The sequence below is a fragment of the Populus trichocarpa genome, chromosome 4 (genome assembly GCF_000002775.5).
Source record: "Populus trichocarpa isolate Nisqually-1 chromosome 4, P.trichocarpa_v4.1, whole genome shotgun sequence".
NCBI lineage: Eukaryota > Viridiplantae > Streptophyta > Magnoliopsida > Malpighiales > Salicaceae > Populus > Populus trichocarpa.
Window position 1 is genome coordinate 1769691 of NC_037288.2, and position 16212 is coordinate 1785902.

General features: G+C 36.6%; 1 protein-coding gene across 5 annotated transcripts in view; it reads left to right on the top strand.

The window, feature by feature from the left end:
- The window catches only part of LOC7458565 (cysteine-rich receptor-like protein kinase 10), a 79321-nt gene that overhangs the window by 23355 nt on the left and 39754 nt on the right, over positions 1-16212 (top strand). For 2 of the 5 annotated variants that reach the window (XM_052451870.1, XM_052451871.1), the window contains exon 8: positions 53-537. The exons of the other annotated variants lie outside the window; for them this stretch is intronic. In XM_052451870.1, coding sequence (XP_052307830.1) covers positions 53-391 — 339 coding nt within the window. In that variant the 3' untranslated portion in view covers positions 392-537. Of the gene's footprint in view, positions 1-52; positions 538-16212 lie in introns of those variants that run through there. 5 annotated transcript variants of the gene reach the window in all.

Below are 16212 nucleotides of genomic sequence, written 5' to 3' on the forward strand. Positions count from 1 at the left end.
ACAAATAGCATAAGATATAGCAACTTTTGACCATTCAATTTTCTTTTTCCAGGTTTGGAATCATTGGAGAGATGGGACACCATTGGAAGTGCTGGATCCAACTCTGACAGATACTTATTCAAGAAACGAAGTAATTAGATGCATCCACATTGGATTGTTATGTGTTCAAGAAGATCCAGCTATCAGACCCGCAATGGCAACAATTGTTCTCACACTCAATAGTTACTTGGTTACCTTACCATCACCTCAAGAGCCTGCATTTTTTTTCCGTAGCACTATAACAGATGAAGTGAACATTTCAAGCAAGGAATTTCTTTTAGATCAATCTAAAAGAAAGTCTATTGCTTATTCTGTAGATGAAGTTTCAATTACTGAAGTATATCCTCGATAGGGAGTAGGTGTATTTTCTCTAAAATAAGCATAGGATAGAAAACATGAGGTCAATTTTTCTGTACCAAACACTTTAAAATTGTGATTTTCATTGTTGACAAATAAAACACGAGTATTTTGAATGAATGCCCAAAGCTTTATTGATTAGCTCACACTTATTTACACACTTATAATTCTTAATAAATTGGCTCGTATTTATAAGGAAATTAATCCTCTAACTTTCATAATCTAATAAGAATTCTACACAATGATTATAACTATTATCTAACAATCTCTCCCTTAAACAGATGTTTTTAAACACCCAGTTTAACAATAAAGAATTTTCATTTAACTTTGTCTTGACATCTATTTATACCAATGGTCTTTCATCCTTTTAGAAGTTTGGTTAATTTTCTAGTGTTGTTTTTCTTAACGATAACAATTTCATCATCCATAAACTTTTGCCACTTTATTTTTTTTACAGCATTTTCAGAAGTCATAGGATCACACAATGAAAACATAGCAAAATGAGCAAGTGGATCATCAGATTAATTGATTTTAGTTGCCTCATAATTATTCATCCATGTAGGCCTTTTGTAGCATACTGTGATTGTTGATCATTATCTGCATATGATGTTATCAATGGCACTTGATCACCTATTAATTGTGGTGATTTATTCATTGGCCTCTTTTTTTTTTTTTTCTCATCATTAAGTATTTTTTTATATCTAAAGCAACTTGTTCCAACTCTTTTTCTGGTTTTCTTTTCCTAAAAGCAGCAATATGTTAAAGCTCGCTTCTCTTTTCTAACTCAAAGACTTTCTTTTCATCCCTTAAATAACTTATTATCTCTTCACACTTTTTATCGATATTGCTCTCCAATTCCTTCTTCTGCATCAAATGACTAACAAGAAGTTTACATATTCCTTCTAAATCCTGTTGAGCAATTCAGAGTGTTCTTGCTCCATTTCATTCACGAAATCTTTATATTTATGATTAAGTGACTCAACATCTTGCTGATGTTGGTCTCGTGTTGTGTTTTTCTCTAGTTTAAGGCTATCACGCTTATGTTTGAGTAACCAAAAAACAATTTATCTCTCATCTACTACACGTTCCACTTCATTTCTTAGCTTTTTATTTTTTTATTGATCAACTCTCACTCAATTTCAATATCATATTCATCCTAATCAATAAAAGCAACCTTCTTTTCTCATTAGCATTAACATCACTAAATTTGATAAAATCTAGATAATATTCATCTAAACTAGAGAAGATTGATTTATCTCCACTCATATGATTGCTACACTTAGTGTCTAAATAGCATAAATTTTGATGATATTTCTCATTTATATGACAAGCAATCAATAAAGATATTTTTTCTTTCTTTTATGTAAAATTAGATTTACCATCATTTCTATTCAAATTAGCATGACATTCATATTTATAATGTCAATACCTATGACACATGAAACATTCAACCTTTGATTTATCCATTGGCTTTGGCTTGTAAAAAGTTAAATGATTATTGTCATTTTTTTTCCTTGTTTGAGAATTCAAAGAATGATTATCTTTAAATTTATGATGTGAAAATATATCATTATTGTTCTTTGTTCTCTTCCTCTTCCTTCTCCAACTAAAAAGTGATTATTAGATAAAACTCATAAAACTTGCTCTTTTTTATCTTGTTGATTCAACTTTTTGTCATGAATTAGCAAGAAGCTTTGCAATTCTTCAATGGAAAGTTTATCAATATTCTTAGCTTTTTCTATTGAACTCACAACAAAATTGAATTTTGGTGTTAATGATCAAATAATTTTTTCAATGATGGTAATATCCTATGTTTTATTGTCATGGATTTGCATCTTGTTAATGTTTTTCATTGTTCTTGAAAAAAAGTCTATGACTAACTCTCCCATATTCACCCTATGGAATTTGAATTTTGTTTGAAATGTTTGAAGTTGTTGCTTTTTTGCTCTAGTTTTTTCTTGGTACTTTTTTCCTATCAAATCCCAAATATCCTTGAAGGTTTCCTTACAAAGAATGTTTTCAAGATTGATGAGTGGTTTATTGAAAAATATAATTTTTTTTTGCCTTGAAATCTTTCAATCCTTGCACTTCTATCTTTGTTTTTTACACATTTGTTATTGTTGATCTAGATGATGGTTCAATTATTTCTTGAGAAACAATTTGTGAATACTCCTTTGATCTTAAGAAGTTATTATTAACATGCTCCAATGATCATAGTAAGCATCAAAACATGGAATGGATGGTTGAACAAAATATAGGAAGCCATGATTAGAGACTCTTTTCTACTATTATTGGAGGCTAACTTGCTACCTTGCTACCTTGCTGGTTAGATACCAATTGTTGGAAATTTTTGCTGCTTCAAAAAAAAAAAAAAATTCTTTTCTTGTTATTAAGAAGAGTTCATCTTACTTTTTTGGTCTCAAATCAACCTAAGCTATATCAATTATTAAAAAATAAAACACAAAAGTATTTGGATGAAACTCCCAAACTTTATTGATTAGTCTAACATAAATTGCTTTTTTTATCAAGGAATCCTACCTAAAATAGGATTACAACTAATATATAACATTCGGTGTGCTATCATGATTTACTTTCACTAGCTACTGCTTGATGAATTGACATAATGTATAACAAAAAAAAGAAGTATGATTTGTCAAGTTTTAAAATAACAACCTTAAAACCCTAGAGAAAACCATGTTTGATTTGTTGTAAAATTTAGCAATTTATAAAATTGTTTTGAAAATAACACATCAACTATTTATATAATGACTAAACCAACCTAGACTATAAAGGAAATTCAAACCAAAATTAACTAGAAAAATAAATAAATAAATCTAAAAATAACAAGAAAAATCCTAAACATTAACTTTTGGGTAAAATTTGAACATGTTCACCATCTTGACTAGTGCTTATCAACCTTTATAGGGAATAAGGCCCGTAGAACTTTATAGCAAACTTTCAACTCATGAATATATCCACTTGAGATTCCACGTCATGTATATTGTTTTAAATTCCATTATGATGGGTATGTAATTTAGCTCGTTGTTTTATTACAAAATCAGAACCAACTAAAAGCATACTAAAGGAAGCTAAAATAGCAAAATTAGCTTCTAAAGGACTTAAATACTTCAAATAAAATTATATTTGAATTAGCATGTGTCAACTAAAACTAAGTTTCTTTTCGGATAATTTTAAGAGTATTTTCACATTGGTTTAATGCATGTATTCATAGTAATTTAATAAATTCTCTTAAATATTGTTCCAATATTTAAACTAAAGACAATAGCAAACCTTCTTAATCATCCGTTGAACTTCTCGAGATTAAAATCCTTTTCTTTTGGAATACAATAATGCACTCGGATACATACAAAATTGAAATTTAATCGGTAAAGTTACTTAATCGGTAAATTTAATTTAAGTTTTTGTTTTGCTAAATTTTAAACAGATCAAAATATTAATGAAAAATGTGTTTCTCACCATCTTTGTCTTTGAATTAAAATCCATGGTAATAATTGTACACACAGATTTTATAATATAAAAAAAAAACAAGGAAAAAGTGTAGAGAAAATATTCAGTTTTATTAAAATTGGGTGTGATGGGTACAATTACCTGATAATAATTTTTATAGAAAAGAATTGTTGTTCCTCATATACTTTTCTTCGTGAATATTTGAAGACCATGATCTTGATATGTCACTTGATTTGGTGGTTTGACAAACACTTCTATAGTGTTGAAGAGAAGTTCTATAGAAGCACTTGGCTTGATCCAACAAAACTTTAATATTTAAAGACCTTAAGCGTGGAGATAGAGCAGACATGCAGGCTTGAAAGCTTTTGGGCAGAGATTCAATGCTTGAAGAGAACTTAGTCTCTCTATCCTGCTCCTCTCTATACAGGTAAAGCCCTCTATTTATGGAGGTTTGGAGGATTAGAATTGAACCTTTGTGGGTGGAAAATATCATAATAATAATTTATGTAATTAATAAAATTATGTCAAATATTGTTTTAGTGACACTTGATAAACTTAGAATATATAGTCATTAAAAAAAGATTTAGGTGATCCCAGAACAGTATATGGAAATAAATTTTTATTTTCGAAATATCTTTTAAAATATTTAATTTAGTGACTATAAAATAAGATGTTACTTAACCCATAATAAAATTAGAGGAACCACCATGGTATATATTTGACAACTTGTGGTAGAGAAAGTTTGGATCCTACAAATAGTTCATCATTTCTAAAAGATAAATAGGTATATACACTGTGAATCTCTAAAAAAATCTATTAATTTTATAAATAGGTTACCCTTTCTAAAATAATTTAGAAGAAATATAGATAAACATATGTTGCTACCCAATTTTTGACCCATGTTTTGATAAATTTTTAAAAAAATCCAAAAATAGCGAAAAACATTGAAAATCCAAAAAATACATTTTTAATACATTTGCATCGTTTTTAGCATTTTTAGCATCGTCTTAAAAGAATTTAAATTTTCAACGACATTTGGAACGCGTTCAACTTTTAACGCGTTATTTTTAAAATTATTGATTTTCTTCATTGAGTCGACGTTGATATTGCTCGTTTTCAAAAATACAAAAAAATTAAGAAAAATCAAATTTTACAAAAAAAAGAAAGAAAGTTGAGGGACCAATTTTGAGATCCATGCAACATTTTACCTATAAATACTGGTTCACAACTCAAACAAAAGGGGGGTTTAATTTTGAAACATCAGAGAAAAAACCACAAAAAACCCAAAACCACAAAAAAACCCTAAAAACCTAACTCTTTCTGCCTACTCACCCAAGCAGCCGCCGTCCCCCGGGGTCCTTGGCTTTTGCTCTCCCAGAACCAGAGAGCCAAGGACCCCCCGCCATTGGAAATGAGCCCTTCTCCCCCTTTGGCCGCTCATCCTTTGGAAACCAGCAAAAGCTTCCTTTCTCCTTAGCCGGCCACACTCCCAGCCAACAAGAAGGCCGCTCATTTTCTCTTCTGAGCTCTGGCCGAAACACAGAGAGAGCCCCGTTTGCTCTTGAACCACCGCCTGACCTTCCCTTCTCCTCTCAGCCGCTCATTTGTCTTGGCCAATAACCAAGAGGCAGCGGCTCCATTTTCCTTCCAACCCGCAACCGATCTCTCCCCTTGCCTCCACCGGAGCTTCAGCGGCCACAGACCCACATTCTTCACTGTCGGTCGCAGCGGCGACCGAACACCAGCAGCAGCGCCGATCCGCCCTCCATCCTCTCCTTCGGCGCCGGGCTTCCCCCTCAGCCTGCAACGACCGGCCACCAGCAGCAGCAGCCGATCTCCTTCCCCACAGGCCAGCGAACCCAACCGCCTCCAGCAGCGCCGTCCTCCTTCCATCTCGTGGTCGACCCAGCGGTTCCTCAGCTCCACCACTAGATCTGCCATCGGCAGAAGCAGAACAAACCGGGAGGAACGGATGACAGAAGTTTTTGAGCAGATCTAAAAATAACAAACTAAAATCGACTGGTGTGTGTTTCTTTTCTTGTTCTGCAGGTCGCCGGCGGTTTAGGAGGACAGAGGGGGAAGGAAACATTCCAGAGCCCCTGTTTTTTTGAGTTTCCAGCGGCGGCGCGTGGGCTCACGCGCCGCCAGTGGCGGTGGCGCGTGGAAGGACGCGCCGCCACTGTTCACACGGGTCCAGAGGGTTACCCTGCGCTGCAAAGGATTTGTGGGGGGTCTGTTTTGTAATTTTTAAAGTGTTTGATGTAATTTTTGTTTAGTTGTTGAATTTTTACCATTGTATTGTGTATGTAAAAAGAAAAGAAAAAAGAACAAAAAATATAGTGAAAGTGAATGTGTGTGTTTGTATTTTTTATGGATGTTTTTATTTATGATAAAATTGCAAAGAAAAAAAATGAATTTAATATTTTAATTTATATGCACAAATATCTAAAGGACAGATAAAAATCATGTTGTATTTCCCATGAAAATGTAGAACATGTATCTACATATATTTTGGGAACTAATAACTGATTTATCAAAGCCTTAGAATTGGGCTAAAATTTTATTTTTAAAAACATATCAAGTCCACGAAGCAGCTTACCTCAGGTAAGGTGCGTTAGGGGTGCTAATACCTTCCCTAACCACAACCAGTCCCTTACCCGTGAATTTCTGACGAGACCAGTACACCCGGGTTTCCTAGTAGCCCTCAATTAAATACTAGGTGGCGACTCCCAACGAACCAATCAAAGCAAAATCAACAAAAAGATAAAATAACCAGCCGATGCCGCGCGGATTTTTTTTGACGTGCGACAGAATGGCGACTCCACTGGGGACCTTGTGGACTGAGCTTTGTTTTTGTCTGATTTGTTTTTGTTTTCGTGTGTTTATTGTTAATATGCCTTTCCTTTTGTTATCCGCTTATATGCTTTAAATATTTTTACACATATTGTTCATGCATTTGTATAGAACTGTCTCATACATCTTATAGAACTGTCTCATGCATCACATACTTTGATTATTGAGAAGCACACACAAGCTTTAAGTTAAGTGGGGGACTAGCAGCTTACCTTACGACTGTTAGTCAAGGTTTAAGTTTGTGTAAACCCCAACTCTTCGTTGAGTGCTTAGACTGGTAATAGTTGGACATGTGCCATCTCATTGCCTACAAGCCCCTATATTGCCTTCAAGAGGGTAATCACTGGGACAACAAGAGACCATTTTTAGAGATTAAGTAGTAAACCTACCTTTTGTCTCACTTAAAAAGATTAGAACCTGCCTTTAGGATATGTGCTCCGTATATATTGTTTTGCATCAAGGCAAACCCTTCTTGAAGCATCTTGAACTCAAGACTTTTGGGTGACCCAATGGCCGTCACTCAGAAAATTTTCATTGTAGAGTTTGGGCAAGAATCAAGATTCTTGTTTCATCATACAAGAGTTACGACCATATGTCACCCCTCGAAGGGCGAGTTCTTCATATAGATTACATGTTCATACATTTATCATGCATGTACCATGGGGAAAAATAGGTTCCCCTGTCCAAGGTTTACTACACTGGATGGAAAAGGATGGATAATAAAGAAAGGGGTCAGAGAGAAGCACAGAATCAAAGGAAAGTTGAGAGCATCAAAGGTGAAGTAGCTAGGCTCAGATCTGCCTGAACAAGTGTTGAGCATCAAATGGAAAGAGAATGTCTGCACAATCTTCTGTGGAAACACTGCTTGTCCACGTCCAAGTGAAGCTGCGCCTCTCCATTTCAGTCCTGAACAACAATAGCAATGCCTTCAGTCATCAACTAATGACAACTTTTGTTCTTGGTCAGTTGCCCTGTTAATTGTTCATCACCTCCATATCTTTTAAATGGCACCAAATAACTGCTAGCCTTCTATGCATGGTGCATTAGCCTTATCTGAAGTTACCCCCACTGTGAGCTCAATTCCAGTTCAGACTGAAAAAAAAAAAACACAAAAAAAAAACCATGATTAGACACTGAACTTCTACGTTGCAGAGCTCTCTCTGTAGAGATTCGTTTGTGGCTCTGCAAGAGGGGAATGCAAGAGGGAATGTAGTATTTTCATATGCTACAAAAATTTGCCCCATCAATTTCAGAACCGAAACACTGGAGTAGGCCGAAGAGTCAGACCTAGTCTGAAAACGTGGCAGAGCTCTCTCTACAAAAACCTGTTTATGGCTCTGCAAGTGGAGAATCCAAGAAGGGATGCAGTAGTTTCTGATCATCTATAATTTTCTCTCATCAGTGTTAGCTTGAAAATGCAAAAGTAGGGAAAAGAGACAGACCTCGGCTGAAAAATAGAAAGAAGATTGAAACTTCAACAGAGCAGAGCTCCCTCTATAGGTGTCTGTTTGATGCGCCGTTAGTGAGGAATCAAAGAGGAGACAAAGGAGTTTCAGATTCACCAGTTTCTCCTCCAACAAAAACAATGCATCATTTCACACATTGACAGTGATAGCGCTGCAGATTCTATGCACTGGCAAGATTACCTAGCTGTTGGAAGGTTTCCAACAATCCACAAACGACCACAACAACATTGGAAGAATGACATGATGTTGTGAAGATCATCGAAAGAATTAAGCTAGCTATGAAGATGAGAAGGATTGAAGGTTCTGTCAAGAATTCCAGAACAATGATGAGAGATGAATCAGGAGATGACTCTGAAGGCGGGAAACCATAGTTATGTGGTTTAGTCAAGTCTCACTGTAACACCAGCTACTCAAGTGTCGTTGCCAAGATTGACATCTTTCTGCCACCCAAGTTGGACTACTAGCATCTGTCAGATTCCAGACTTTTTGCCTGACTCTGTTAAATCCCATGCAACCACTGTTTCTTATGTGATATAATCCAAACAGGAGATTTGAATATCATGGGGGGATTTCAGGCCATTCAGTTGAATAATTGCAAGAATCGAGTCCGCAAATTGGTGAGCAAAAGACGAGAGGAATCTGTGAAGGAGCTTGTCATTGATCATTTTGTCGCCAGAACATCCTCAGAATGACGAGTGATCGAAATTGCTCGGTAAACACAGATATTGCCAGAATAGTTGATCCCAGAAGGGCGTTGAACTGTCAATCATGTTGTTATGGAATTTTTGCCATTCTGCATTTTGTTTTGGGGTCACATCTCATCCTTGAACGAAACATGTCTTTCCTTTGTCTTCCTGTTGTTTTGAAATCAAGAGATGTTTATTTCAAAGGGTTTTTTTACAAAATATTTTGATCAAGCTCCAACATGCGATTAAGATTAATCAATCCTGAAGATTAAAAGTATTTTGATTGCAGAAATAACTCATGCTTGAAAATGACATGAGGTGACCAATCAATTTTGAACTCATACCTCCTGAAACTGCACCACGCATCATATAGCTAGTTTTAGCAGTATGCATAATGACATGTAGTGGATTCAATAGTTATGGACTCGAATCATGACTCTTACAAGTTCTAATCATTACACTAGATGAGGTCAAAATTTATCGGTTCTAACCGACCATTGCTTGAAATGAGAAAAGGCCATCTTTGATATCCCTTCACTTTCTAAAGATTATATCCCTTGAGTCCCATTTTGAGCTGGATAGAATATTCCTTTCATAAAAAACCCTGACTAGGATCACACCCCACACTGGGGGCAAATGAGAGGTATTTTAAAGACAGTGATAGGATTAATGGATAAAGGAAAGGCTTAGAACAAAAGTCCAATGATTAGGAAAGGGCTAGAAGGAAAAAGCCATAGATTGAGGGCCATCCAAGAAATCTTTGAGGAAGACTATGTAAAAAAAAAAAAGAAAAAAAAAGAGTGGAATGGAAGGAGGATGCCTATCAATTCTAAGAAGGGCAAAAGAGGTTTCAATTAAAGAAAGACACAGTAAATGCCAAAAGTAAAAAAAAAATTTGAGCTTCATGTCTTTTGGTATGTCTAGGATAAAGCCTCTAATGTCTTCAAAGAGATTGAGATTGGTTATTCATCAAAGAAAAAGTTGGATTTGCATATAACCTATGTTAAGAGAATTCTGATATTTAAGGTTAATAAGGTTATATGTCACTTTCTCTACTATGACAACAAGAGAAAGAGAGTTGATGAATAGTTGATGTTGATCCTAGGTCTTTGAAACCCTCAAACACCTTTTGAGCCTGAATTTCCTTTCTTTCATAGCCATGAACCATAGCCTGCATTACGTGCTTTTAAAAGCCCTTTTTGATCAAGTAAGCAATTTGAACCGATAAATGGCGCTCTCAAAACTTGAAGAACTTTTCCATAAGAGTCGTGGCTTCATGAATTAAGCTATTGGTTATTATGCATGCTGATAAAATTGGTGCTAAAAAAAGAAAACAATATTTCTTGATGAATCCTCAAGTTTTGACTTGAGCCTTTTGTTTTCTTTGAAACTCACAGAAGGTCACCTCATTGTAGACCGTGAAAAGATATACCCAAGATCAAAGATTAAAACTGACATAAAGAACCATGAAAAAAGTCATTTTAAACTTACAACGGGTCCATTTCTGTTTTCAAAATACAAGACAATCAAAGGATTACATTGAATGATGTGTGTTGGGTCTTTGACCAAAAAGCATGATATTTAAAAGATCTTTTCCAAAATAGACATCTCTCTGATTTCATTTCAACAATTAGACTTGAATTGACATGATCTTTGAAATATGAGAGTTGATTCCATAACAAGAAAGATTGTTAAACAACAAGAACATCGACCAAATTTGCAAAATCCTTGACAAGAATGACATCAACACTTCTTGACACTCCTTGAAAAGTTGACCACTTGGGGGCAATACAGTGGACCCTGAGAAGGAAAACAATCAGTATTCAGATCAGCTGGGGACAAAGAAAAATCAGATGATGAGTCGTCAAAGTCCATCAAAGTTTTTAGCATCTGACAATGACAAAGAAAAAAAACTTGTTGAGTATAAACAGATGAACGAGCATTCAGATCATTACTGGGGGCAATGTTGTTCAAAAACAGTCAGTGATTTAGTGAACTTCAGCAGCAATTGATGAGCAACGCTGCACTTGAAGGGCATTTTATTATCTTCATCTTGGGGTTACCCTTTGAAACATGGCTATGACAGATGTTATCTCATAGTTGCATTAGAATGAATGTCAGAAAGATGCACACCACCAAGACTGACTGTGGGACCATATGTTTTGGAGCTCAATGCGCACTTCACCGTATGAATATGGGTGATAACATGAACATCATTGATGATGTCGAGACATTTCTTTCCACTATCTGATTTAACAAGCTGAGAGAAATCCATGAGAAAGAACATTGGCATACAACGATGAGTCTTTCACTGCAAGCTATGAGATGCATGTCTGGACGATTGGATAATTTCCATGAAGACTGGTGATAACATTACTTGAAGAGTATTGTTTCAGCTTGAGGCAAGTTTATGACTGATGGACAATCATGATGGGTGTTGGCATGATGCACACAACCAATCAGAGGATAATTCTTAGAAGAATCCAGGAGAGAAAATCCTTCACAATGAATCAAGCAACACCACACTTGGGGGCAAGGTCAAGCTTGATAAACAGCGAGAGCAGTAATCGTCATGGACAGCCTAGATTGGGCACTGCACTTACAACTGGTTGGATGGCTAGCACACGAATGAGTCAGTACATGGGAAGGACAGATAAAGCTTTGGAATGCAAACAAAGGCACCCTGTGATGATGGAACATCGAAGAGGGGGGACCTATATTTCGAATCAGGTAAGGATGCATGCATGTCAGCTAACGTTAAAACATTGTACATATTTTTTATTTTGTTGCAGGAAAAATCCTCAATGTAGTTTAGCAAGATTGGGGACCAAAAAAAAAAAGAGAATCATTGAGCTGATAATGACAGAGAATCATGTTGTAACCTTGGAACGGGAAGAAGATGAGAGATAAACCTTACTGTTAGGAAAATCTCAAAGAAATGAAAAGATCAACCTTGCAATCAGGAAGCATCGAGTTTTCAAACCCTGCGATCAAGAATTATCAAGAAGCACCAAGTTTTCCGGCCCTTCTTCTATCATCCCTTCAGGACTTCGCCAGGTAAGTCCCATTTTTCACACTTGTCACATCACATCTTTCATTTGGGTAGGTCACCCATAACAATGAGACCATTTCACATTTTTTTTCTATCTTCCACCTGGGTAGGTCACCCATAACAATGAGACCACTTCACATTTTTTCTATCTTCCATCTGGGTAGGTCACCCATTATAACGCGACCACTTCACTTTTTTTCTATCTTCCACCTGGGTAGGTCACCCATTATAACGCGACCACTTCACATTTTTTCTATCTTCCACCTGGGTAGGTCACCCATTATAATGAGACCGCACTTCACATTCTTTCCGTTTGGGTAGGTCACCCATCATAATGAGACCATTTTCCATCATTTTTTCTTGGGTTCGTCACCCATACAATGAGACCATCATTTTTTTTCTTGGGTTCGTCACCCATACAATGAGACCATCATTTTTTTCTTGGGTTAGTCACCCATACAATGAGACCACCATTTTTCTGGGGTTCGTCACCCATACAATGAGACCATCATTTTTCTGGGGTTCGTCACCCATACAATGAGACCATCATTTTTCTTGGGTTAGTCACCCATACAATGAGACCATCATTTTTCTGGGGTTCGTCACCCATACAATGAGACCACCATTTTTCTTGGGTTCGTCACCCATACAATGAGACCACCATTTTTCTTGGGTTCGTCACCCATACAATGAGACCATCATTTTTCTGGGGTTCGTCACCCATACAATGAGACCATCATTTTTCTGGGGTTCGTCACCCATACAATGAGACCATCAGTTTTCTTGGGTTCGTCACCCATACAATGAGACCATTTGTTCCACATTCTTTGTTTTGGTTTAATGAGGTCGCCAGATGGGATCTCATGTAGCTTTGGTTAAAGGGAATCGCCAGATGGGATTTCAGGTTAACCGAGTTACCACACATTTTTTTAAGTTCAAATTGAATGAGGTCGCCACATGGGATCTCATGTAGCTTTGGTTAAAGGGAATCGCCAGATAGGATTTCAGGTTGACCGAGCTACACACATTCTTTGGTTTTGAAAAAGGAGATCGCCAGATGGGATCTCAAGTTAACAAAAAAAAAAAGGGAAAGAAACATTTAGAGTTTTTCTTTACAAAGCTTACTATGCGAAACATTGAGGAGTTTTGCTTCGTAAGCATTGTAAAGAGGGGGCATCTGTTGCTACCCAATTTTTGACCCATGTTTTGATAAATTTTTAAAAAAATCCAAAAATAGCGAAAAACATTGAAAATCCAAAAAATACATTTTTAATACATTTGCATCGTTTTTAGCATTTTTAGCATCGTCTTAAAAGAATTTAAATTTTCAACGACATTTGGAACGCGTTCAACTTTTAACGCGTTATTTTTAAAATTATTGATTTTCTTCATTGAGTCGACGTTGATATTGCTCGTTTTCAAAAATACAAAAAAATTAAGAAAAATCAAATTTTACAAAAAAAAGAAAGAAAGTTGAGGGACCAATTTTGAGATCCATGCAACATTTTACCTATAAATACTGGTTCACAACTCAAACAAAAGGGGGGTTTAATTTTGAAACATCAGAGAAAAAACCACAAAAAACCCAAAACCACAAAAAAACCCTAAAAACCTAACTCTTTCTGCCTACTCACCCAAGCAGCCGCCGTCCCCCGGGGTCCTTGGCTTTTGCTCTCCCAGAACCAGAGAGCCAAGGACCCCCCGCCATTGGAAATGAGCCCTTCTCCCCCTTTGGCCGCTCATCCTTTGGAAACCAGCAAAAGCTTCCTTTCTCCTTAGCCGGCCACACTCCCAGCCAACAAGAAGGCCGCTCATTTTCTCTTCTGAGCTCTGGCCGAAACACAGAGAGAGCCCCGTTTGCTCTTGAACCACCGCCTGACCTTCCCTTCTCCTCTCAGCCGCTCATTTGTCTTGGCCAATAACCAAGAGGCAGCGGCTCCATTTTCCTTCCAACCCGCAACCGATCTCTCCCCTTGCCTCCACCGGAGCTTCAGCGGCCACAGACCCACATTCTTCACTGTCGGTCGCAGCGGCGACCGAACACCAGCAGCAGCGCCGATCCGCCCTCCATCCTCTCCTTCGGCGCCGGGCTTCCCCCTCAGCCTGCAACGACCGGCCACCAGCAGCAGCAGCCGATCTCCTTCCCCACAGGCCAGCGAACCCAACCGCCTCCAGCAGCGCCGTCCTCCTTCCATCTCGTGGTCGACCCAGCGGTTCCTCAGCTCCACCACTAGATCTGCCATCGGCAGAAGCAGAACAAACCGGGAGGAACGGATGACAGAAGTTTTTGAGCAGATCTAAAAATAACAAACTAAAATCGACTGGTGTGTGTTTCTTTTCTTGTTCTGCAGGTCGCCGGCGGTTTAGGAGGACAGAGGGGGAAGGAAACATTCCAGAGCCCCTGTTTTTTTGAGTTTCCAGCGGCGGCGCGTGGGCTCACGCGCCGCCAGTGGCGGTGGCGCGTGGAAGGACGCGCCGCCACTGTTCACACGGGTCCAGAGGGTTACCCTGCGCTGCAAAGGATTTGTGGGGGGTCTGTTTTGTAATTTTTAAAGTGTTTGATGTAATTTTTGTTTAGTTGTTGAATTTTTACCATTGTATTGTGTATGTAAAAAGAAAAGAAAAAAGAACAAAAAATATAGTGAAAGTGAATGTGTGTGTTTGTATTTTTTATGGATGTTTTTATTTATGATAAAATTGCAAAGAAAAAAAATGAATTTAATATTTTAATTTATATGCACAAATATCTAAAGGACAGATAAAAATCATGTTGTATTTCCCATGAAAATGTAGAACATGTATCTACATATATTTTGGGAACTAATAACTGATTTATCAAAGCCTTAGAATTGGGCTAAAATTTTATTTTTAAAAACATATCAAGTCCACGAAGCAGCTTACCTCAGGTAAGGTGCGTTAGGGGTGCTAATACCTTCCCTAACCACAACCAGTCCCTTACCCGTGAATTTCTGACGAGACCAGTACACCCGGGTTTCCTAGTAGCCCTCAATTAAATACTAGGTGGCGACTCCCAACGAACCAATCAAAGCAAAATCAACAAAAAGATAAAATAACCAGCCGATGCCGCGCGGATTTTTTTTGACGTGCGACAACATATATGAAGCTTATAATTAAAAACTTATTTGAAGCTGCACTTTAAGTACAAAATAAAGACAAAGATAGACTACCATACATTTTTAGATAATCCCGGAATAATATATGGCAATAAAATTTTGACTTGCCAAATATCTTTATGAATATTTTATTTAATTATTACAAACATAAGATGCCACTTAACCCATAATTTTAATAGCTCAACTAGTTAGTTCTTGAGTTCGCTATCTAGATATCACCAGTTTGAGTCTTATAAACCTCATGGCTATTGAAAGTTTACATGATTGTTAACTTCAGGGCCTGTGAGATTAGTCAAAGTGCGCGCAAACTGACTCAGATATCCATATTAATTAAAAAAAACTTACAAGGACCATGTTGCTATAAATTCGATAATTTGTGGTAGAAATATTTTCGATCCTACAATAACACAGAGAAAAAAATCCCTCAATAATTCGAAACAAGCCTGGAATGCTGACTTCCTCAAAAGTAGAATGGAAGAGATGTAGAACCCAAAAATTAAAAGACAACCTAAATTTATAAAGTGAAGTTTTAAACCCACAAGTGGCCTTGCAATAATGAAATAAAGAATTGAGCACGAATTATCCAACATACCAAATTGCCATCAGTGATTGGCTTTGGGAGGATCTCGAGTTCAAAATAAATTTATTTGGGTAAACATAGCAAATTGTACAACATCTTTTTTTGTTCGCCCTTATTTAAAAAAAAAAAATACAAATGACACATAGTTTATAATGATAGAAGACAAGTTGCCTACTAAGCACCAACTCGGAAACTCGGAATCTGTCCATCTATGTGATGGTGAAAAACAATGAAGGGGTTTTTTTTGGGTTGAAAATTTATTTTTCAATCAATTTAAAAAAAAAACACTTAATAAATACCATAAAGATATCTCGAAACCATTTAATTACTCTAAAACACATCAAAATAACCCAAAAAATAAAAATCAACCAAATAAAAAATCTCTAAACTGAGCCCAATCAATTTTTATAAGCAATATAAAGGTTCAAAACCAGCACAATCGAATCTTCATTATCAAATAGAATCTATTGATTCCATAAACAATGAGTTTCTCACCTTATAACATTTCTTTTTTTAGTTGTTTTCTAATAAATTTCTCTCTCATCTCTCTAACATAGAAACCGAAAAATGAACAAGA